This window comes from Sphaeramia orbicularis, chromosome 5 (assembly GCF_902148855.1).
Source record: "Sphaeramia orbicularis chromosome 5, fSphaOr1.1, whole genome shotgun sequence".
NCBI lineage: Eukaryota > Metazoa > Chordata > Actinopteri > Kurtiformes > Apogonidae > Sphaeramia > Sphaeramia orbicularis.
In genome coordinates this window covers 42,404,144-42,428,618 of record NC_043961.1, presented here as the reverse complement: position 1 = coordinate 42,428,618, position 24,475 = coordinate 42,404,144, and the positions used below count along the sequence as shown (strand labels likewise).

Below are 24,475 nucleotides of genomic sequence, written 5' to 3'. Positions count from 1 at the left end.
AAAACTGACCATAAATGCTCAATAATGTTGAGGTCTGGGGACTGTGCCGGCCATACGAGATGCTCAACTTCATTAGAATGTTCCTCATGCCATTCTTTAACAATTCTAGCTGTATGGATTGGGGCATTATCATCCTGAGGTGAAGGTGTTTCCATTATTTTGTCCAACCCCTGTAGATTTACATATATACACTACCGGTCAAAAGTTTTAGAACACCCCAATTTTTCCAGTTTTGTATTGAAATTCAACCACTTCAAGTCCAATGAACAGTTTGAAATAGTACAAAGGTAAGCGGTGAATGTAGTGAGACTTGCTTACTACGACCACTATTGAGCTGTGCTTGAAGCTGTTGTCCTGTGACTCGCCTATCACGCAAGCGGTTGACTCTCAGAAACTTGTCTTCTGATTCTGTTGTGGCTTTGGGTCTGCCAGACCTCTTCCTGTCAGCATTTCCCCCAGTTTCTGAGTGCCTTTTGATGGTGAAGGAAACTGGACTTACTGACACCTTGACTTTCTTGGCAGTTTCTCTGTAGGAAAGACCTACATTTTAAAGTGTTATGATGGTCTGTCTCTCTTCTATCGTTAATTGCCTTTTCCTCGCCAGTTTTACACTACTTTCTGCAGTACAATGCTGTTCAAATAATGCTTACAAGGGTATGGTACCAAAGTGTGTTCCAACGCTACTTTTATGCAGACAGAGGGGGTTGGAAGTAATTAAGAAACGTTACGACACCTGTAGAAATTGGTAGCACCAACTTTTGAGGCTTGATCAACCTCCATTGCTGCAGAACTGCTTTAAGGTGTTAACCCATTTCTTGTTCGCCTTTTTGTATAAGTGTGAAATGTACATTATTTTTCAGTTTTGTTTAACCTTAACTTTTTTTTTGTTTGTTTGTTTACCTCTGGCAGTTCACCACTTACCTTTGTACCATTTCAAGCTGTTCATTGGACTTGAACTGCTTGAATTTCAATACAAAACTGGAAAAACTGGGGTGTTCTAAAACTTTTGACCGGTAGAGTGTGTGTGTGTGTGTGTGTGTGTATGTGTATATATATATATATATATATATATATATATATATATATATATATATATATATATATATATATATGTACACATATATACATATATATATATACACACACACACACACAGGGTGGGGAAGCAAAATTTACAATATTTTGAGGCAGGGATTGAAAGACAGTGTATGACCAATTAGTTTATTGAAAGTCATGAGAATTTATTTGCCACAAGAAAATTTACATAATAGAAAATGTTTTTATTCTATGTGTCCTCCTTCTTTCTCAATAACTGCCTTCACACGCTTCCTGAAACTTGCGCAAGTGTTCCTCAAATATTCGGGCGACAACTTCTCCCATTCTTCTTTAATAGTATCTTCCAGACTTTCTCGTAATAGTTTTGCTCATAGTCATTCTCTTCTTTCCATTATAAACAGTCTTTATGGACACTCCAACTATTTTTGAAACCTCCTTTGGTGTGACGAGCGCATTCAGCAAATCACACAGTCTTTGACATTTGCTTTCCTGATTACTCATATGGGCAAAAGTTTCTGAAAAGGTATGGATAATAGTGTTAGGTATGATTATGACATCAATATATGTTTGGTTTCAAAACAATTGACGTAGTGCCTGCTGAGAAAAAACAACTAAATGTTCATTGTAAATTTTGCTTCCCCACCCTGTGTGTGTGTGTGTACATATATATATATATATATATATATATATATATATATATATATATATATATATATATATACACATTTGTAGAATATTTACAGATAAAATACAATCAATGAACTATACAAACCAGAAAATACAGATAAAAACTGTGAAAAAAGGTGAAAAAACAGTGAAACATCGACAAAAACGTCAAAACACACTAGCAGAACGCTCCAAAACTGCACTAACACTATTATATACAATATTTACAAGAATTCACCACTAAAACACTGATAAAAGTAATATAAATCTTTCACCCCTCTCTCACCGACTGCACTCTGCTGCTCTAAGCCCCGCCCACTTCCACCGCTTCCCCTCAGCCAGTGCAGACCTCTACCCTAATGTGTTATAGACCAATAGAAAGAACCCAATCTTAGCTAAAAGATGGGAGTTGGATGTTGTCCAGGAGTGAATGTCATTTGAATGATCCCGGAGCCGAAACAGTCCATAAAGGGTTAAAAACACTGATGGGTTGGAATATCAATGTTAAATGTCTCCCTTTACATAAGGACACTGAACCCAGACAGCTGTGCCTGTAACCATGGTGACGGGGCTGCTCACCTGGCCGCTCCACCTTGGCCTTCCCAATGGGGATGGTGAAGTCTTTGGACTGCGACTCCTCGGACATTTCGAAGGGAACGCCGTACATCAGCTCATTCTCCAGAAACACCACTGAAACACACACACTTCAAACATGGCAAACATTCTCTAGTTTCACCTCAGCGGCCATTTGCCCGACACACAACTGCACATTTTTATCAAACCATTCATGTCAAACTCATTTCTAACAATAATATAAGGATATGTTTCCCCTGACTCTGGTGGTTTGACAGTTTTGTACTTGTGTGAAAGCTGCACTTCCTTCATAATGTCAGATTTGACCATAAATGTATGATGCTTGTGTGGCTGTGGTGCGTTTTCAGACACTGGGTGATAGAAGCAGCTCAGACCAACGCTATAGAACACACTCTAAATGCTTCGTCCACTGCAGGAGGAGAAATGAGCAGAACATGAAGGTGATGCAGCTCCTGGGTCAGTGTGACCTTTGACCCTCTGCTATGCTCACCAGGGTTGTCTTCTCTGATGGCTGACTTCAGGAGGCCTTTGGCGTCCTCTGAGTTCCACGGACTGACCACCTTGAGCCCAGGACAGTGGGCATACCTGGACATGGGACCGCCCACGTACAAACACACAGTTACTGATGGAAATAAACCATTAAAACTACAGCTAAAGTTTTTGCACGGACTGACAGACGGATGACGAACTAATGACAATACCCTGCGGCAAGGGCCGAGGGTAAAAAGTACAATCTACAATAGAACTGTAGTCAAGCCCAGAACCTTTTACTGCTGTGACACTAACCATTGCCCCCGCCCCCACCCCGCCCCTTCCTGTCACATCCCCCGTCCCCATACCATGCAGCAAAACATTGTGAGTGCTGAGCAGCGACTCCAGCTGATGCCCCATTGGGACCTCTGAAGACGATGGGCACCGGCTGAAGACCCGCTGACATGTAGTAGGTCTTGGCTGCTGAGTTGATCACCTGATCGATGGCTTGCATGGAGAAGTTAAAGGTCATGAACTCACAGATAGGTCTGAGTCCGGCCTGAAACAGAGGAAGAGAGGGGCCAGTTTTGAAAAGCAGTAAACCACCACCAGATCCACCAGAACGCCACCTAAGGTCCCACCCACACTACTACCTGACCCTGACCTGTCCAGAGCCGTATAAAAGAATTATGACACACTGACACACATGGTTGTGGCGCAGAATCTGTGAGACGGTGAGGCGGCAGATTAAAACAAAGTGCGCTTTCAAATCTTTCATGTATTGAGCTATTTAACTGTTTTCTTTTGCCAATCCAAGCTTAAAAGTATAGAAATAATGTCCCTAATTTCTCACTCTGGAGCACAGTGAGGAGGATTTGGCCAGCCTAACGGAGTTCATAGTGGTGGTACAATGACATCGTGATTGGAAAAACCAACACCTTGACTCCCAAAGCGGCGGCCAAAAGATGCAGGAAGGAGGACTCACCTGAAGTGGCTTCTACACTGGGGAAAGATTCGGCGGACATCTTAATGTCAATCGACAACAAACTGTCCAGTTTTGATACCCATTTGTGTCTGCTTGAACTCATGCACAAGGAGTTTCAAACACTGCGGGAGTCACTGGAGTTCAGCCATCAGCAGGTACAGTCCTTAGTGGAGGAAAAGGCTTCACTCAGGGAGATGGTGAAATCACTCACAGAAGGAATGACCCGGCTCTCAGATGAGAATAAAAAAAAACCCCAAGGAGACTGTCCTCAATCTTCAGGCACATAGCATGAGGGATAACCTGGTGTTCACGGTTATATCAGAAGAAGAGGAGGAGGATCCCGAAGCAACAGTGTAGAGCCTCATGAAAACACACCTGAAGGTACCGTAGGAGATAGTGAATAACATCTCCTTCCACCGCGCCCACCACTTAGGAAGGGAAGACACCTGACGCCCGCTGGCCAAGACCGATCATTGCAAAATTCATCAGTTACAAATAGAAAGAACAGGTCAAGTCACAGGACCAAGAGCTGAGAGGGAAGGACTTCAGCATTAACGATCAGTTTCCAAAGGAGATCCTGGACCGACACAAGGTTCTGTTTCCCATCCGCCTCAAATTCATGGCAGAAGGCTGCCGTGCAGTCATCGCTGCGGATAAATTATTCAACAATGGTCAGTTGTACCGGGACCAGAACATCACCTCTTGGATCTACTAATTAGGTGAAGTATACATCTACCCCCATATACAAACGGACTAAAAGACAATAAGGTACTGAACTAACATTAATGCCAATGTAAATCAATGGCATGTCACTAATTCACTGTCCATCTCCACTTCACATGTGCATAATGGCAATGTGTTTTTTTTTTATTATCTGTTTCTCTTTTATTCTCACTCCCCCTTCTTTTCACTTTTCCTTTCCATCACATTTTCCTTGGTAACGGCCACCTCACATTATACACCTATATTAACCAGAACAGAAGTAGATTCATGTTAGAACTCACATGGATGCACAATAGCACATCTCCACAATCCAAACAACGCACACACTTAATGCATGTGAGAATAAAACAGATCTGCATGCAGTCAGGCCATGAGCACACTGAAGTTTGTCTCCTAGAATGTGCATGGGGCTGGTACCAGGGTAAAGAGAATCAAAATTTTCAATCAGCTGTAGGATTGAAAGGCAAACATTGTATTACTAAAAGAAACTCATTTGTCAAACACATCTATATACAACACAATTTCCCAGTGTATAATACTCAGCCTGTTTCAATTCAAGGCAGAGAGGGGTAGCAATTTTTATTAACTGAAGACTAAACTTTGACAGTGCCTGGGGGGTGGCCATTGGGCTCCTGGGGCTCAGGGGCCTGCACCTTGCTTGCCCATGGGTTCTTCTATGGGACAGGCAGCAGTGAGTGCATTATTGCATGGTAATATCAAAATAAAACACACACAACCATTGTTGCACTTCTGTATGTATTGTGTCAGTTACACTTTTGAGTAGCGGGGTTGACCGCTGAAAGGACTGCATTTTATACTTTGAAAACTTACATTTTGGGGGGAATGGTTTGTGTTAGCTTGGGTAGGCTACTTACATGAGTGGTGCTAACTTTACAAGTTCCTTCATTCTGCAACTGTGTTGTACTCATAAGGAGATAGACAATTTATCATATTGAAGTTTTACTATTTTAGGACTGTGGTACAAGCACAAAACAGTGGTTAGCTGTGTGAGCACTGTGTGCCTGCCAAGCTCTGCTCGCCTGATAACACAGAATAATGGTATTAACCAACGGATAGCATAGCGGCTAACTTAGCATGTTAGCATTTGCATGGACGCTAAACTCATTAAAAACTCAACATTAGCAAACTCAAAACTCAACAGAATTCATATACGAGTCTGATTGTGGGTGAGGGTTACTGATGGACTGTATTAGGCTAGTTTGATGTGTGTATGCTTCATTCGCCCCCGCGGCATCGGTCAGGACACAAGAAGCAGGAGGTTTGAGTACAGTTTAAACAGTTTACTGAAGGAAGCTGGGCACAGTACAGGCATGGGTTAACTTATACAGCATGTGCTTTAACACTGGCAGAGTGTAAGTGTGTGTGGCTCTGTACACATAACAGAGATAAAATGAGTATTAGTATTACCCAAATACAAGCATCTCACATTACTGCAATAACAGAATTAGAATACAATACAATACTATAACAGTACTGATGAACAACATCAAATGAATGCATGTCTTAAACATTACAAAGTGAATAATATCCTCTTTATACTAACTGCACAGTCACTGATAAGATTAAACAATGACTCAAATGATATTCTCTGTAGTTGTAAACGGCACTGAATGAGTTAACCGAACATTAAAAATCAGACCACTATTGCCAAACATACATTAATGTAGGCACCTATAAACTACACGTGGTCGGACTGACTATAGACCTGGCGTAACAAATAATAATAATGGATTAGATTTATATAGCGCTTTTCTATGAACGCATACTCAAAGCGTGTACAGAAGATCCATTATTCATTCGCTCTCACATTCCCCCTCTGGTGGTGGTAAACTACATCTGTAGCCACAGCTGCCCTGGAGCAGACTGACGGAAGTGTAGCTGCTAATCTGCGCCTATGCCCCCTCCGACCACCACCAAACATTCATACACATTCAAACACCAGTGTGAGTAGCAGATAACTTGCCGTTACTTGTAGCAAACATGTATCAGTCTCAAACACATTCAGACATTGATTTTATACCACAGAAAGAGTGAAAATATGCTTAAGACATGGGATGAACGAAACCGAAACTAAACTAGCCAGCAGCAGCATATTCAATCAATGTCAATCAAACGGCGGCGCAGCAATAGAACGCAGGTAAACGGCAGCACTCAGACATCATAAATCATAAAACAAGCACACAGAAGCAACAATACAGAAATAATAATGTACTCACGTTATTCAAACATGCACACTAACACTTAACTCTTTCCCCGCCATTGACGAGATATTCCGTCATTTGCTTCCCAATGCTTCCCCGCCAATGATGAGATTTTCCGTCAATCCGTGTTTTCACTGTTATACTGTAGTTGGAGCTGTTGCGGATCATGTGAATTACTTTTCTTAGTCCAAAAATAAACAATTAAGTAGCTTTTTCGGAAAAATGAAGGACCGGGTTTAACATTTTCGCACTAGAGTCACCGTATCCCATGGCAACGCATACAGCGCCAGTCACTGTAAATGAGGAAATCCGACTGTGCAGGAACCGCACGCAGTTTCAAAAGCTTTAAAGATGATTATGGAGACAGAGTCCAACAATTCAATATATGATGGAGTTACAGAAGAACCATTTAGAGACAGGAACGGACAAATAGAAGGTGAGGGAGACGGACACGGATCGGCTCGGGTCCGACACGGAGATGAGGAAGAGGAAGAGCACGGAGCGACACGGAGAAAATGACAGACAGGAGGAAGAGAAAAGAGACATTTATAGAGGACATTCAAGGAGAAGACAGACACACAGAGGTGGGACAAGACAAAGGACAGCTAGTCTGCATCTGTAAGAGTTCAGATTCAGACTGTGGACAGATTCAACAGATGTGGTTCAGCTCCATAATGTCAGCAGGGACACAGTAAGACACTGTTTTATTTGACTTTAGTATGAAATAAATAAATACATATATTCATATGTAGATAAATAACTCGATGTCCATATAATTATTTACAGATCAAACACAGCAGCTGGTCCAACAGGAGGATGTGGTGCAACCAAGGAAAGGCCAGAAATCTACAGTATTTAGTGAATTTGTTTCTTTTTTTCTTGAAAATGACGAATATTGAACTGTTTATATCAAAAAGCTAAACTAATATGTGAAAAACTTATAATTGGTGTATGTAAATATGTAAAGTTTATAAGGAACCTGGTGCTTTAGAAGATGTTCGGTGTAAAGTTTGATGTGGATTCCTCTAACATTTTGTGGAATGATGGGATATCTTACAGCTGTTTGTTACTATTATTGTTGTTATTATTATTTTATTTTGTGATTTTGAATACAGTGTTTCTGTTTGCAAAGAAGAAAGTCAAAAATGTAAGTAGGAAATCAGTTTTATCTTGAAAATCAATATCTTTGAAAAAAAGGCAATTTTCTCAGTTTTTTGCTCAAAATTCAGTTTTTTCCTGAAAATGACCAATATTCAAATGTTTATATCTCACGAACGAATGAAGATAGAATAAAATTGTTTTTTGTGTTTAAAAGTTGAAGGTCTGTTCTTTCTTTTGATGTATTCAGTGTTCACATACTCCTAACACAACATATTCTGTGAGCCTCCAAATATTAGTGAAAATGACCAAAAAGGCTGGCGCTGCCTACCAACTCACTGGAAAATGCTCTGGCGGGGAAAGAGTTAAGTGCGACACGATAGAAAGTTAGAAGATGAGACAACAACAATCTCTGTACACTTCTGTTATTACTATGTTACCCATAACGCATTGCGTCTTAAAGTGACGGGGAGCTATTCCAACATATAGGAAAGGATGATAATCAACATAATTAATTGGAACCTTTCTAACACTGATACTACTAACACCAAGTTACAGAAGTTTCTCCTCATGAATAATAACTTTAATGAACTTTATTTGACAGAGCTCAGCTCTACAGCAACTCTCCTCCTTATTAGCACGACCTAGGCTGAAAAACTTCACCAAACACCACTAGGTTCAGCAGAACTAAAATTAAAGCTGCAAGCGGCATCTAAAGGCCCTCGCCACGGGAACGTCCAGTATAAGTATGTCCATCGTTCAGCAGGTGGTGCTCTAGGACTAAATTTTATGTCTTCTGATGAATGGGTGTAGGCCTGGGAGATTGAGAATTGACTCAAATTTGAGACAAATCAGTATTTGTATGTCCGAACTGAAAAAAATTTTGTATAAATAAATCTGTAGGGGGTGCTATGCAGCCAAAATTCAATTTGTTACTTCGAATGGGTGTAGGCCTGCAAGATGTACCACTGAGTCAAATTTGAGCCAAATCTGTGTTCGTATATCCGAACTGATACAATTTTCGTGGAAGTAAATTTGTAGGGGGCGCAATTGAGCAAAATGGCATTTTCTTTTGATAAATGGGTGTAGGCCTGGGAGATTGACAACTGATTCAAATTTGAGTCAAATCCGTGTTTGTATGTCCAAACTGAAGCAATTATCATAAAGGTAAAGTTGTAGGGGGTGCTATAGCTCCAAATTTCAAACTTTTCTGATAAATGGGTGTAGGTCTGGGAGATAGATGTCTGAGTCAAAGTTGAGCCAAATCGGTGGCCGTATGTCCGAACTTAAGCAATTTTAATAAAAAAATTTGAAAAACAAACTTGTAGGGGGCGCTGTACTGCAAAATTTCAATTTCTTTTAACAAACAGGTGTAGGCCTGGGAGAAAGACGTCTGAGTCAAATTTGAGCCAAATCGGTGTTCCTATGTCCGAATTGATGTCATTTTTGTAAATGTTAATTTATAGAGGGCGCTATGATGCAAAATTTAAATTTCTTCCAATAAATGGCTGTAGGCCTGGGAGATTGACCAATGATTCAAATCTGAGCCAAATTGGTGATTGCATGACCGAACTGAAGCAAGATTTGTAAAGGCAAATTTCTGAAAAAAGTATGCAAATTTGCGACCTCCTTGCACAAAAACGGTGAAACTGATCCCAAAAATTTGGCTAACTTTGGATGCCCCACTCCTCTAGATACTGTACACCAATTTTGAGCTCATTCGGCAAAACGCCCAAGGAGGAGATAGTTAAAATACGACGTCAGCGAAAACACTGACTCAGCATTTTGGAAATTTCAATCCAATATGGCCGACTTCCAGTTGGTTTAGGGGCGTGGCCATAGTAATATTTTTTGTTTGTCTCCTCATGATGAATCTGTGTACCAATTTTGTGGCTCTACGACAAACTTTACATTGGCCTTGCTCCCATTGGCAAAATGTATTACAACTTTTCAAGGGGGCGCTGCCGCAACATTTCTTTACCGACATCTACGAAACCTATATGTAAATTCAATTTCTCGCACTTCTGAATTTTGGACAAAATTTGGTGATGTAGTAGATGTTCAAGGGGTCACATTTGAGGTCAAAGCGCAGGAGAAGGAAAAAAAATAAATTAAAGCCGCAAGTGGCATCTAAAGGCCCTCGCCATGGGCACGTCCAGTAGAAGTATGTCTATCATTCAGCAGGTGGCGCTCTAGCACCAAATTATATGTCTTCCGATGAATGGGTGTTGGCCTGGGAGATTGACAATTGACTCAAATTTGAGAAAAATCAGTGTTCGTATGTCCAAACTGATATTATTGTATAAGTAAATCTGTAGGGGGCGCTAGGCAGCTAAAATTAAATTTATTCTGTTGAATGGGTGTAGGCCTGCGAGATGTCCCACTCAGTCAAATTTGAGCCAAATCGGTGTTTGTATGTCCGAATTGATGCAATTTTCGTAAAGGTAAATTTGTAGGGGGCACTAGTGAGCAAAATGGCAATTTCTATTGATAAATTGGTGTAGAACTGGGAAATGGACAACTGATTCAAATTTGAGCCAAACTGGTGTTCATATGTCTGAAGTGAAGTAATTTTCGTAAAGGTAAAATTGTAGGGGGCGCTATAGCTCCAAATTTCAAATTTTTTGAAAAAATGGGTGTAGGCCTGAGAGATATACGTCTGAGTCAAATTTGAGCCAAATTGATGTTCGTATGTCCGAACTCATGTCATTTTTGTCAATGTACATTTGTAGGGGGCGCTATAGTGCAAAATTTCAATTTCTTTTAATAAATGGGTGTAGGCCAGGGAGATGGACGTCTGAGTCAAATTTGAGCCAAATTGGTGTTCGTATGTCTGAGCTGAAGCAATTTTTGTAATGGTAAATTCCCGAAGAAACTTTGCAAAGTTTACAATTTCGTAACACAAAAACGGTGACACCGATCCCAAGAATTTGGCTAACTTTTGATGCCCCACTTCTCTAGATACAGTACACCAATTTTGAGCTCATTTGGCCAAATGGCCAAGGAGGAGATAGTTAAAATACAACATCAGCAAAAACGCTGACTCAGCATTTTGGAAATTTCAATCCAATATGGCCGATTAAGGGTTGGTTTAAGGGCGTGGCCATAATAATATTTTTTGTTTGTCTCCTCATGATGAATCTGTGTACCGATTTTCATGGCTCTACAACAAACTTTACGTTGGACGTGCTCCCATTGGCGTAATCTGCGCAAGAACAATATAGCCGTTTCTATGGCAACCACATATTTGGCCTTATTTGAAAGCTCTGGAGCTCCCCACATGTCTGTGGGGTCAGAGGTCACGTGTCGTGCACTTACACACATGTGACTGACCCCAAATGGGCGTGGCCCATTGACTCCCATTCATTCTGAGCAGGTGTAAATATTGGATTTGTGCACATGTCATGTACATCTTCGGAAAGGTCTCAGTGCCGTGAATATGTGTGAGAGTGGCGACAGTGGCGAAAGGCGACCGCGTCACTGGCGATTTTGTCCCCCATGCGCCCACTGCAGACTCAATAGGCCCTGTGCCGGCTTTACCTCGGCTCGGGCCTAATAAAAGAAAAAAAAAATCTGAGCAAGAACAATATAGCTGTTTCCGTGGAAACAACGTATTTGGCCTTATGTGAAAGCTCTCGAGGTCCCCAACATGTCTGTGGGGTCAGATGTCACGTGTCGTGCACTTACAGACATGTGACTGACGACGAGTGGGCGTGACCCATTGACTCCCATTCATTCTGAGCAGGTGTAAATATGCGATTTGTGCACATATCATGTACATCTTCGGAAAGGTCTCAGTGCCATGAATGTGAATATGTGTGAGAGTGGCAACAGTGGCGAAAGGCGACCGCGTCACTGCTGATTTTGTCCCCATGCGCCCACTGCAGACTCAATTGGCCCTATGCCGGCTTTACTCGGCTCGGGCCTCATAATAATAAAGAAAAAAATAATAATAATAATCTGAGCAAGAACAATATAGCCGTTTCTATGGCAACCACATATCTGGCCTTATTTGAAAGCTCTCGGGGTCCCCTACATGTCTGTGGGGTCAGATGTCACGTGTCGTGCACTTACACCCACATGACTGACCCCAAGTGGGCGTGGCCCATTGACTCCCATTCATTCTAAGCAGGTGTAAATATGCGATTTGTGCACATGTCATGTACATCTTTGGAAAGGTCTCAGTGCCGTGAATGTGAATATGTGTGAGAGTGGCGACAGCGGCGAAAGGCGACCGCGTCACTGGCGATTTCTTCCTCATGCGTCATGCAGACTCAATAGGCCCAGCGCCGGCTTTACTCAGCTCGGGCCTAATAATAATAATCTGAGCAAGAACAATATAGCCATTTCTGTGGCAACCACGTATTTGGCCTTATTTGAAAGCTCTCGAGCTCCCCCACGTCTGTGGGGTCAGATGTCACGTGTCGTGCACTTACACACGTGTGACTGACCCCGACTGGGCATGGGCCATTGACTCCCATTCATTCTGAGCAGGTGTAAGTATGCGATTTGTGCTCATGTCATGTACATCTTCGGAAAGGTCTCAGTGCTGTGAATGTGTGTCTGTGAGAAAGAGTACTTTTGAACGAAGAAACATTGTACAAACAGTTGAGCATTTGGTCATAACAAATGAAAAGAAGCTATTCAATAGACATTATGTACAGGGGTTGGACAAAATAATGGAAACACCTTCACCTCAAGATGATAATGCCCCAATCCATACAGCTAGAATTGTTAAAGAATGGCATGAGGAACATTCTAATGAAGTTGAGCATCTCGTATGGCCGGCACAGTCCCCAGACCTCAACATTATTGAGCATTTATGGTCAGTTTTAGAGATTCAAGTAAGACGTCGATTTCCACCACCATCATCTCTAAAAGAGTTGGAGGGTATTCTAACTGAAGAATGGCTTAAAATTCCTTTGGAAACAATTCACAAGTTGTATGAATCAATACCTCGGAGAATTGAGGCTGTAATTGCCACAAAAGGCGGACCTACACCATATTAAATTATAATTTGTTGATTTTTTAAGATGTTTCCATTATTTTGTCCAACCCCTGTATTATTTTTGATAAGGGTTTTATTTTGAAAAAATGTACTCCGTGTACTTTGTACTGTGTGCAAAATGTCCAATATCCACAATACAATGCAGCAAAACCTGTTTTAAAATGTGAGGGGGGGGATCATTGCCATGCTTGGGGTTTGAACCCCGAACTCCTGTACAATAGACCACAGTTCTTACCACTGGTCTATTGTCAGACACTTGGAAAGCTGCAGCACTTAGCTTTATATAGGGATTTCGTCATTGTGAAAAGTGAAACTAAACATACTCTTAAAAAAATCGCGATTATTCCATAACCGTAGGTCGTATCTGAAAAATTCTTTCAGGTTTGGATTCTGCAGACTCTTTGGAATTTTATGAGGTATAACTGTGTCAAAAGTCTGAAATGAATAAGCAGTAATTGCAGAAACGTAGAGTAACTTTGAAAGGCAGATTGCCAACTTCCTGTTGGAGTTAGCTCATGAGTGTCAGTGGATGATTTGTCGGGCTCAATCAGACCAACATTTTGGCATTGGTTTCATGTTTCTGTGACATTCCTACTGGCCACTAGGGCAGATTTTGTGTGTTTTTAGTACATAGGTGGCGCTACAGAGTCCATTTTGGCACCCAAGAGGTTAATTTTGATATTGAATCTAAGTGTTCACCAGCCATGACATACATGGCAAATTTGGTGAGTTTTGGAGCATGTTAAGGGGGTCAAATGGCAGTCTAAAGTGGAAAAAGTATGAAAATAAACAAATTGTTATAAATCAATAACCGTACATCCTATCTCAAAATTTTTTGCATGTGAGAGTTGTGCTGAGTCCCGTAAACAGATAGATATGTCACATGTGGGGAAAAACTCCAAAGAGAAAAAATGAGTTCCAAACATTGCAACTTTGTGGGCTTGTAAAAAAAAAAAAAAAAAGACTAAGACAGTTATGGAAAAAGTGTGAAGTCACTTTTTTGAAGAGGGTTCACTCTACGAGGGCCGTTCAATAAGTTCATGGCCTCACCCAGAACAGAACAACACAGACTGGTAATTTATATTTTATTTTTCAACATAATCTCCATTTACAGCAATGCACTTGGTCCATCGATGTTCAAGCATCACTATCCCATCACGAAAGAATGTAACATCCTGTATTATAACAACTAGTACTTCTGGGTGAGGCCATGAACTTATTGAACAGCCCTCGTATCTTTTGGTGCTATTTAGAAGTCAATACGACAAACGGTGTCATTGGAGTTAGTTTATAAATTTTATTTTGAAAGGCATATTGCTAACTTCCTGTTGGAGCTAGCTCATAGGTGTCAGCCGCGTGATTTGTTGGGCTCGATTAAACAAAAGTTTTGCATTGGTTTTCATGTGTCTACGACATTCTTACTGAAGTTTGCAATTTGAGCATTTTATTTTGAAAGGCAAATTCTGAACTTCCTGTTGCAGTTTTGGTCATGATGATCAGTGCATGATTTTTCGGGCTTGAGAGAGCAAAATTTTGGTATTGGTTTCATGTTTCTACAACATTCCTACTGGCCGCTAGGGCTGTTTTTGTGTATCTAGGGGGCGCTAGAGAGCTCATTTGGCACCTATGGGGTTAAGTTTTACATTTTATCAAATTTTTCTGATTTTTTTTCTGGCCCCTCACTGTGTGAGAGGGCCTTACCTTTCGGCTCGGTCCCTAATAATAATCTGAGCAAGAACAATATAGCCATTTCCATGGCAACCACATATTTGGCCTTATTTGAAAGCTCTCGAGCTCCCCACATGTCTGTGGGGTCAGAGGTCACGTGTCGTGCACTTACACCCACATGACTGACCCCGACTGGGTGTGGCCATTGACTCCCATTCATTCTGAGCAGGTGTAAATATTCTATTTGTGCACTTCATATACATCTTCGGAAACGTCTCAGTGCCGTGAATGTGAATATGTGTGAGAGTGGCGACAGTGGAGAAAGGCAACCGTGTCACTGGCGATTTCGTCCCCATGCGCCCACTGCAGACTCAATAGGCCCTGCACCGGCTTTACTCGGCTCGGGCCTAATAAAACCCACTGAAACCCACTAGCGTTACCTTATCATAAAAACTCCATAATTTGTGCTTGTGCTCTGTGATCAGCTTGTGGGGGATTGGACCACATGACTGACTGCATCACTTAATATATAAAATTCTGTGAAGACACCACCATGCCAGCCCGGGACCATGGGTTGTTACCCCAACAACAAGCCATGGATCACCGATGACCTGAAAGCTCTTCTAAACAAGAAGAAGAGGGCTTTCAGGTCTGGAGACAGAGAAGAGCTGAGGAGAGTGCAGCATGAACTCAGAGGACCTCAGACATGCAAGGCCACATACAGGAGAAAGCTGGAGGTCAAACTCCAGCAGAACAATGAGGAACATGTGGACTGCAATGAAGCACATCACAGGGATGAAGGGAGGGACAGAGAGAGACATCAGGGAGCCTGGACAGAGAAAACCGGCTAAACCGGTTTTTACAACAGGTTTAGCTCACCCACTGTCACCCCCCCCAATCCCCCCCTGACTCCTGCACACCCACCACTGTCCCACACACTTCAACCCCTCCCCCCTCACTCTCTCCTGCAGCACCTCTCCTCCTCCCCCTTCTCCTCCTCCACTGAAGACAACAGCACGCTCCCCGTTATGACAGTGACTACAGGCCAGGTTAAGAGACAGCTGAAGAGACTTCACCAGAGGAAGGCTGCAGGTCCCTCATGGCATCTCACCCAAGATACTGAAGACCTGTGCCACCAAGCTGTCTTCACTACTGCACCACTTGTTCAACCTGAAGCCTGAGTCTGGAGAGAGCACCGGTGCTGTGGAAGACGTCCTGCCTGGTTTCTGGTCCCCAAGAAGTCAGCTCCATCTGACCTGGCCACCTACAGACCAATGGCTCTCACCTCTCATGCCATGAAGGTTCTAGAGCAACTGGTCTTAGCCCAGCTGAGGCCTCAGGTGAAGATGTTTTTAGACCCTCTGCCGTTTGCATATCAGCCACTTTGGAGTTGATGACGCTGTCATCTACCCGCTGCAACGAGCCATATGCACCTGGATGGTGGAGGAAGCACTGTGAGGATCACACTCTTTGATTTCTCCATTGCTTTTAACACATCCAGCCTCTGCTACTGGGTGAGAAGCTGCAGGTGATGGGTGTCAGTGGCTCAGTGATCTCCTGGATTACTGGCTTCCTGACAGGACAGGCCACAATTTGACCACCACATCAGACAGGACACTGCTCAGGACGGACAGTGATACAGGAGCTCCCAGGGGACTGTGCTTTCTCCTTCCTCTTCACCTTATACACCACAGGACTTCCGACACAACTCTGAGTCATGTCATCTGCAGAAGTTTTCTGATGACTCAGCTGTTGTGGGGTGTATAAGAGAGGGAGAGGAGGGGGAGTACTGGAAATTGGTAGACAACTTTGTGGAGTGGACTGAATGGAACAACCTGAGGCCTGAATGTCAACAAGACCAGGGAGATGGTGGCTGACTTCACGAAGGAGAGGATGCCTTAACACCCCCTAAGGATCAGGGGAGAGACTGTGGAAGAGGTGGAGGAGTACAAATACCTGGGGGTGGTAATCGGCAACAGACTGGACAGAAATCCAACACTGAGGTTGCGTACAAGAAGGAGATGAGCCGACTATTCCTGAGGAAGCTTAGATCTTTCAACATATGCACCAAGATGTTGGAGATCATTCTGTTGTGGCCAGTTTCCATGGTCTGAGGGGCTGTTTGTTGGTGTAGCAGTCAGTCCCAGTCTATTGGAGCCAGGACACCAATAGACTAGATAAATTATCAAGAAGGCTGGCTCTGCAATCGGACTGAGGCTGGACCATTTTGAGACCGTAGTGGAGAGGAGGGACACTTAATTGATCTCCATCATGGACAATGATGAGCACCCTTTTCACCACACATTGGACAGACAGTGGAGCACCTTCTCCAAAGACTGCTGCAGCTCCGCTGTCGAACAGATAGATACAGGAAATCTTTCCTGCACATGCCATAACTCTGTCCAATAAACTCACCTCTGTCTGAGGTCTCTGGTCATTAATCTATTTGCACTTGAATGTCTTTTTGCACATTTCCGGTTGGAATATTTAACTTGTTTTGCACCTTAGTTTTATCTCTAGCACATTACAGTATTTTTTCAGTACATTACAGTTTTCCAGATTCTACCAGATATTTATACTAATTTATGGTGAACAGTGTATGGTGTTTGCTCTTGTGTTATATTCTCTTTACTCATGTTTGCTGTGGTACTGTATTGGTATTGAATGTGTGTCATGCTGCTGCTACACTGCTATTTCCCAGTTTGGGATGAATAAAGTCCGTCCGTCCGTCCGTCCGTCCGTCCGTCCGTCCATCCATCTATCTATCTCTTGTGGTTAAATCTCAACAGCTGGCAAAGTCAAGCTAGCTAACTATAGGGCTACAGCTGAAAATCGAACATAGCAGCTGTTTAAGATATAATTTATACAATGCTAACATATACCAAAGAAAACAGAATTTACATTAAAGCTGCAGCAGCATTGGGGCGGGACCTTGCACTGAGCGTTCCGCCTCCCCCGCCATCCGCCTCCCGTGACTGTAGACACCTCAGCTCCACTCACACCTCTCCGTCCCGATACCAGTTCCCACCTTTAGTGTCCGTCCTCCTTACATCTACAGAACACCAGCGACCCTCTGCTGAAACCACCATCACCCTTTACATGAGACTTTTATTATTATTTTATTATTATTTGGAAACCCTACTGTGTGTATGTACATTTGTTTTGTATGTGAGAGAAAGAATCAGTTTGAAAAATGAATTGAAATTGTATGAATAATTGAGTATAAAAGTGATGATTTGTCACATTTAAGGCTTTTATTTTGGAAAAACCCTATTGTGTTGAGCAGTGTGTCTGTGAGAAAGAGTACTTTGAATGAAGAAACTTGTACAAACAGTTGAGCGTTTGGTCATAAAAATGAAAAGAAGTTATGTAATAGACATTATGTATTATTTTAATAGGGGTTTATTTAGAAAAAATGTACTCCATGTACTTTGTAATGTCTGCAAAATGTCCAATATCCACAATATAATGCAGTAAACCTGTTTTAAAATGAATGGAGGAAAAAAAAAAAAAATTTCCCAGTATCACCTAGTCTTGAACCAGGGTCCTTCTGTTCAATAAGCAGCAACTCTAACCACTGCACTATAGACAGACACTTACAATCATTGCACAGGAAGAGTTTTATAGGGACTTTGTCATTGTGAAAAGTTAAACTAAACATAGTCTTCAAAAAATCGCCATAATTCCATAACCGTAGGTCGAATCTGAAAAATTCTTTCACTTTTGGATTCTGCAGACTTGTGGGAATTTAATGAGGTATAACTTTTTATTCAAAAGTCTGTAATGAATAAGCAGTAATTGCAGAAACATAGAGTAACTTTCAAAGGTAGATTGCCAACTTCCTGTTGGAGTTAGCTCATGAGTGTCAGTGGATGATTTGTCGGGCTCAATCAGACCAACATTTTGGCATTTGTTTCATGTTACTGTGACATTCCTACTGGCCACTAGGGCAGATTTTGTGTGTTTTTAGTACATAGGTGGCGCTACAGAGTCTATTTTGGCACCCAAGGGGTTAATTTTGATATTGTATGAAAGTGTTCACCAGCCATGACATACATGGCAAATTTGGTGAGTTTTGGAGCATGTTAAGGGGGTCAAATGGCAGTCTAAAGTGGAAAAAAGTATGAAAATAACAAATAGTTATAAATCAATAACCGTACATCGCATGTTAAAATTTTTTGCATGTGAGCGTTGTGCTGAGTCCTGTGAAGTGTAGATATGTGGGGGAAAACTCCAAAGTGAAAAATGAGTTCCAAACATCGCAACTTTGCGGGCTTCTAAAAAAAAACACTAAGACAGTTCCGAAAAAAGTGCGAGACCACTTTTTTGAGGAGGGTCACTCTATCTTTTGGTGCTATTTAGAAGTCATACGATATACTAGGGCTACTCGGTTATAGGAAAAAAAAAAAAATCACAATTATTTTAGCAATAATTGAAATCACGATTATTAAAAACGATTATTTGTTAACCTTAAAGTTGTTTACTTTTTTCTTGCAAAACAATGTAAAATATACTCTTTAAACATAAATAAAGCTTTTAACCACTAAAACAAAGTATGTTCACTTTTGTACGAAACAAAAAAATCTTTGAATGCAAATAAGTGTACTGTAAATTCAAGTGTTCCTTTTGTAAATAAATAGTGCACTGTAATTAAACTGCTATAGACTTGCCATAGAACTGTAGCAATAAAAAAAAAAACTCACGTAAAGTGCAAATTATAAATTCAAGTATGTTCAATGTAGTATGAACATAGTAAATTCAGTGGCGTGCCGTGAGGTTTTCAGTTCAGCCTTCTGTATACATCAGCCATGTATAGAATACGCACGTTAGGGTTATACAGGTTAGGTTAGGTTAATACGGGAGTTGCAGCGTAAAGAGATTCGGAGACTGAAAATTGCATTGTGGACGAAGTTGTAAACGGAGTTGTTTTTATGTGTTTTAGTTTTTCATAAGATTATGATAAAGGTGGCGGTGGTTAAACTTTAGATGGTTCAAAGGTTTGTTGTGTTAGCGGTCGGTGCGGACACAACTACGAAACACTTTTGCACGTGATGTGTTTTTGCTCTTCGTCTTCTTCATCAAACCCAAAGTGATTCCATACAATTGAATTTGACTTGCCTTTTTTGTTTACCAAGCACTTCTGCTGTGATTCTCCTGCCGTTTTTCCAGGTCGCTGGTCCCAACTGTCCTCTTGGGGTGGACCTGCCGGCTAGCAGGCAGCAGTAGCTTAGAGGGGGGGCAGGGCAGAGCAGCTCATGGGAGCTTGCGTGCACGTGAATTAAAACAACTCAAAATTATAATCGTTTTTTCTCGATTACATAATTTTTGTAACGTGTGCGTTTAATAATCGAAATCGTAACTCGAATTTCGATTAATTGCAACAGCCCTACGATATACGGTTGTCATCGGAGTTAGTTTTAGGAATTTTATTTTGAAAGGCATATGCGAACTTCCTGCTGGCGTTAGGTCATAAGTGTCAGTGGATGATTTGTAGTGCTCATCCAACACAACATTTTGGCATTGGTTCATGTCGCTACGACATTCCTACCCAGCCCAGTAGGGCTGTTGCTGTTTTTTTCACATAGGTGTGCGCTTAGAGAGGGCCATTTTGGCACCTATGGGGTTAATTTTTCATTATATCAAATTTTTCGCCAGGCCTGACATGTGTGCCAAATTTGGTGAGTTTTCAAGCATGTTTAGGGGGTCAAAATCCAGGTCAAGTGGGCGTGTGTGAATAATAATAATAATAATATAAAAACGAACGAATAACAATAGGGCCTTGCTTGCAGGCAAGTCCTCTCACTGTGTGAGAGGGCTTACTTTCGGCTCGGTCCCTAAATATAAATGTCTCCTAATACAGGAACACTTGATAATTTGAAAAATGACGATATCTTATTAACTTAGCGCTGGAGTTGCTAGATCAGCTGCAATAGATGAATGTGTTCCAACGCCCTTACACTCAAGTTGGAACTATCGGCCCCCCTCCATAACCAGGAAGTAGGTCCATATTTCGTCGCCCATTTTTTTACAACAGGAATCTATGGAAGTGTCACGGCTCTGTTATGTCAAGGGTCTGGACTGGTCCATCATGCAGCATTCATGGAGCAAATCCAACCTGCTCTGTCGTATACATCTGTACCACACTGACCAGTAGTGTCCCCACATTGACCCTATGTGTGCAGGAGTCTATATGGTCAGACTGAGGCTCATGCAGGTTCTTGAACCGAACAGGGCAGGTTAAACAGTGTGTGTTTTAGACTGATCGAAGTCACCGGTCACACAGTAGCATCAGTGATCATCACTCACCAGGCGGCACACACAGCACTGCCGGCAAAGCCCATCTGTATCAGAGAAGAGGTGACGTTAATGGCAAGTTCACCAGATACGAGATAAAACACTCAAATGCACAGCAACACGACTGTATAAGAGAGAACTACTAAAGCCTCAACCAGTCCATTCATCTGGATACTTTTCTAATTAACTTTACAGTTATTAACATGATTAAAATTCTCACCCTCAGAAATGGGAGTGTCGAGATCCGTTTGTCTCCGTACTTCTTCCATAAACCTCTGCTCACTGCAAATATAACATGTTTGGTTTCCGCAATTAAAAGACCTGAACTAACCTACATTCATTGCTCACAAACTTACGGAAGCAATTGCATACACACAAAAACATAAAATTCAGCTCAGTTTTTCCGAATTAACGAGATAATTACCTCGTAATTCGAGAAAAAATAAGCTAAAAAATAATTGCTCTGTTTTTCCAAATTAAACAGATACTGTTTTCTGAAAAAAATTTAATTTGGCTCCATTTTTCTGAATTAACAAGAAAACTATCTCGTAAAAACAAGATGATTTTTATGATGAATTTGAGCAATTATTTGAGTAATACGATTTTTTTTTTTGCATTTTAAACAATACTATTGCACGTGCACATGTAGTGGTGTGTACATTATATGACTTTGTGCCCTATGTGTAAAAAGTCGCACAAAGCCTTCAAGTGCACTGCTTCACCCATTTCATGTGTAGATATTTTTTTTTTTTTTTTTTTTTACAAAAGATCAAAAAAACCCTGCATTTATTACTGTGAAGCACACATTGCACAAATCTGCAGAGACCCCCATATACACAAGTACTGCACAGCACTGAGGTCATTTACTAGCACCGAAAAGACACATGAACTTAAACAAAACCTGAATTGTGTTTTACAAAGGTTGATCTGAAGAGGGGCAGTTTAGAAGAAATGGGCATTTCAACTTTGCACATTTCCTGACACAATGGAGCGAGATATCAGCTTGGCGGAGGTCATGCGGGGGATCGGATCTATAGAAGCGGGGAGATGCTGTATCCCCCCACCAGGGTGACCACGGGACCACCATTATATACTATGGCCTGGATCAGGAGCCTGGAGGATGTTTTTCCATTTCAACTTCTGTCTCAAAGGACAAGACGTCCAGACTGACCGTAGGCTATACCAACCTCCTGAGAAAATGCTCTGTCCGGGACCTGGACCGACACCAAATATTGTGCGTGTACTTAGGCCTCCTCCTGTACCGCTCCAACATCAGGCAACCCACAGCATGTGGGACAAACAGACAGGCCAGTCTGTGTTTCCCTCCACCATGTCCAAAAGCGATTCTAACCAATCAATGCCATGATACGGTTCAATGAACACTTATCCTGGCCATGGCATCGCAGTGCAGACAAGCTGGCAGCCTTCGGACAGGTGTGAACAGGGTGACTCTCCCAATATTCAACCACAGCCATGAAACCTGTGTGGATGAACAGCTGGTTCCTCACTGGGTCGCTGCTCATTCCTCTGATTCACCAGAGGATGTGTGTCCGGGTGTGCCACTTCCATGTGTGCCAAAACGGGGGAGGAACGTGCCTGTCCGAGGCAATAAGCACCAGGACCCAGCTGTGAACAGCAGCGCAAGCTGGAGCTACTTAATGAAATTAATAATTAAATGACTTGAATACTTGTTGCAACTCTTAAAAAAGCGGCATGATTATCTACCATATTCCATTTCCTTGCAATAGTGTGTCATGTAGGGATGTAAACAATTAATCAACTAACGATTAATTGTCGAAAAGAATTTGCTTGATTAAATTATAATTGTCGGTTAATTGCCCTTGTTCTACCAGTCCACACCTGTCCGAACGCTGCCAGTTTGTCCATGCCGCGACGTGAGGATGGGATAGTCAGGTCATCGAACCGGATCATGGCGTTGATGAGATAGCAATGTCTTATGGACATGGTGGAGTGAAACACAGACTGACCCATCTGTGTGTGGGAGCGGTGCACCCCCGACTAATACGCGCAAATGCAGGATCAGTATCGTAGCGTTTTCTGTGAGGTTGGTCTAGTCCACGGTCAGTGAGACAGAAGTTGAAAACATCCTCCAGGCTCCTGATCGGGCCACAGGTATGTAATGCATTTGGCCTCAGGAGGCTCAGAAAGGTAAATGAGCGACAAAGTTTCACTTTCACTTGTGTCAGTTTGTCTGATTAGTGGTGCGTTGTTGTGTTTTCTTTACTGATGCTCCTGTTGTTCATACCTTGTAGTGCTCCGTCGTACTGGGCCACCTCCTCAACCATCAGGAACACTCGCTCATCTCTCTCCAGCTCCTCGTCCATGGCCTGGTTCAGGCGTCACGGACTGTCACCTGACCAAAAACAGACCAGACTGGGTCAGACTCAGTCAGTTCTGTTTCAATTAAACCCATCTATCCAGTATCTGCTGCCCATAGTGGAATTTGTTTTTTCATTTTTTTTTTTTTTTTTTTTTTTTTTTAAAGGGGGAAATGGTGTCACATTACACACAGATGAACATCTGATATTTACAACAATCTGTCAATACTACCCTTAAAGACTGAGATCATTATTTGTTGAATGTACCAAGTCTGCAGTATAAAGTCATTTTTATCTGAATATTATGTAGGTTTCCTTCATTAAATGCTGTTGTACTATGTGATGGTGTAAAACCACCGACTACAGAGCATCTGAACAGTCCAATAAGACAAGAAATGACACTGAAAGGCTGATTACTCCACAAACACGAGTGCTGACTCCCATCATGTCCAATAAGGGCTGAATAGTTTCCATTCACATATGCAAAAGTCCCCACACATGATTCTGAAAAATTGTAATGTCTTCTTTTATGGTTTAATAATTGTCACATAGAAATGATTACTGATGTGAGTTGAAGATTTCCCATTTCTGGTTTTATTCAAGCACTACTTTTTATTTTCTATTATGGACATTTACTATTTCCTTTTTGCTAAATTCATTAGGCTTTTTTGGATTTTGTCATTTACATGAACATTTTGTTATGAAAACCCATCAGAATGTTGAGTAAGTACGTGTATGGAAACTAGGCAATAAAACAATAATGATATACATCACAATATAAGGAGATCCAGACCCTGCCATACACCCCTCCGCATCAACGACACAGCTGTGGAAATCGTGAGCACAACCAAGTACCTGGGGGTGCAGATCACAGACAACCTAAGCTGGTCACTCCACACCTCCTCCCTGGCAAAGAAGGCACAGCAGCGCCTGCACTTCCTTCGGCGGATGAGAAGAGCCTCCCTCCCCCCTCCCATCCTAACCACCTTCTACAGAGGGACCATAGAGAGCCTGCTGACCAGCTGCATCTCCGTCTGGTCTGGGAGCTGCAGGGCCTCGGACTGGAAGTCTCTGCAGAGAGTGGTGAGGACAGCGGAGAAGATCATCGGGGCCCTGCTCCCCACCATTCAGGACATTGCAGATAGCCGCTGCCTATCCAGAGCCCACCAGATCCTCTCTGACCCCACTCACCCCCCAGCATAGACTGTTCTCCCGCCTGGCGTCTGGAAGAAGGTTCCGCAGCATCCGCTGCAGAACAGCCAGATTCAGAAACAGTTACTTCCCCCTGGCCATCAGACTACTAAATACCAAATAACACCCGCCCCCTCCCGCCCACACATCCACCTACCTC

At 42.1% G+C, this 24,475-nt stretch overlaps 1 protein-coding gene across 1 annotated transcript in view; it reads right to left on the bottom strand.

Annotated features, from left to right (window-relative positions):
* The window catches only part of pdhb (pyruvate dehydrogenase E1 subunit beta), a 37,233-nt gene that overhangs the window by 9,718 nt on the left and 3,040 nt on the right, over positions 1-24,475 (bottom strand). The window contains 8 exon segments of the mRNA XM_030134466.1: positions 2,302-2,412; positions 2,807-2,901; positions 3,156-3,346; positions 16,829-16,841; positions 20,810-20,832; positions 21,006-21,067; positions 23,052-23,144; positions 23,147-23,159. Of these exon segments, the coding sequence (XP_029990326.1) occupies positions 2,302-2,412; positions 2,807-2,901; positions 3,156-3,346; positions 16,829-16,841; positions 20,810-20,832; positions 21,006-21,067; positions 23,052-23,144; positions 23,147-23,159 (601 nt within the window).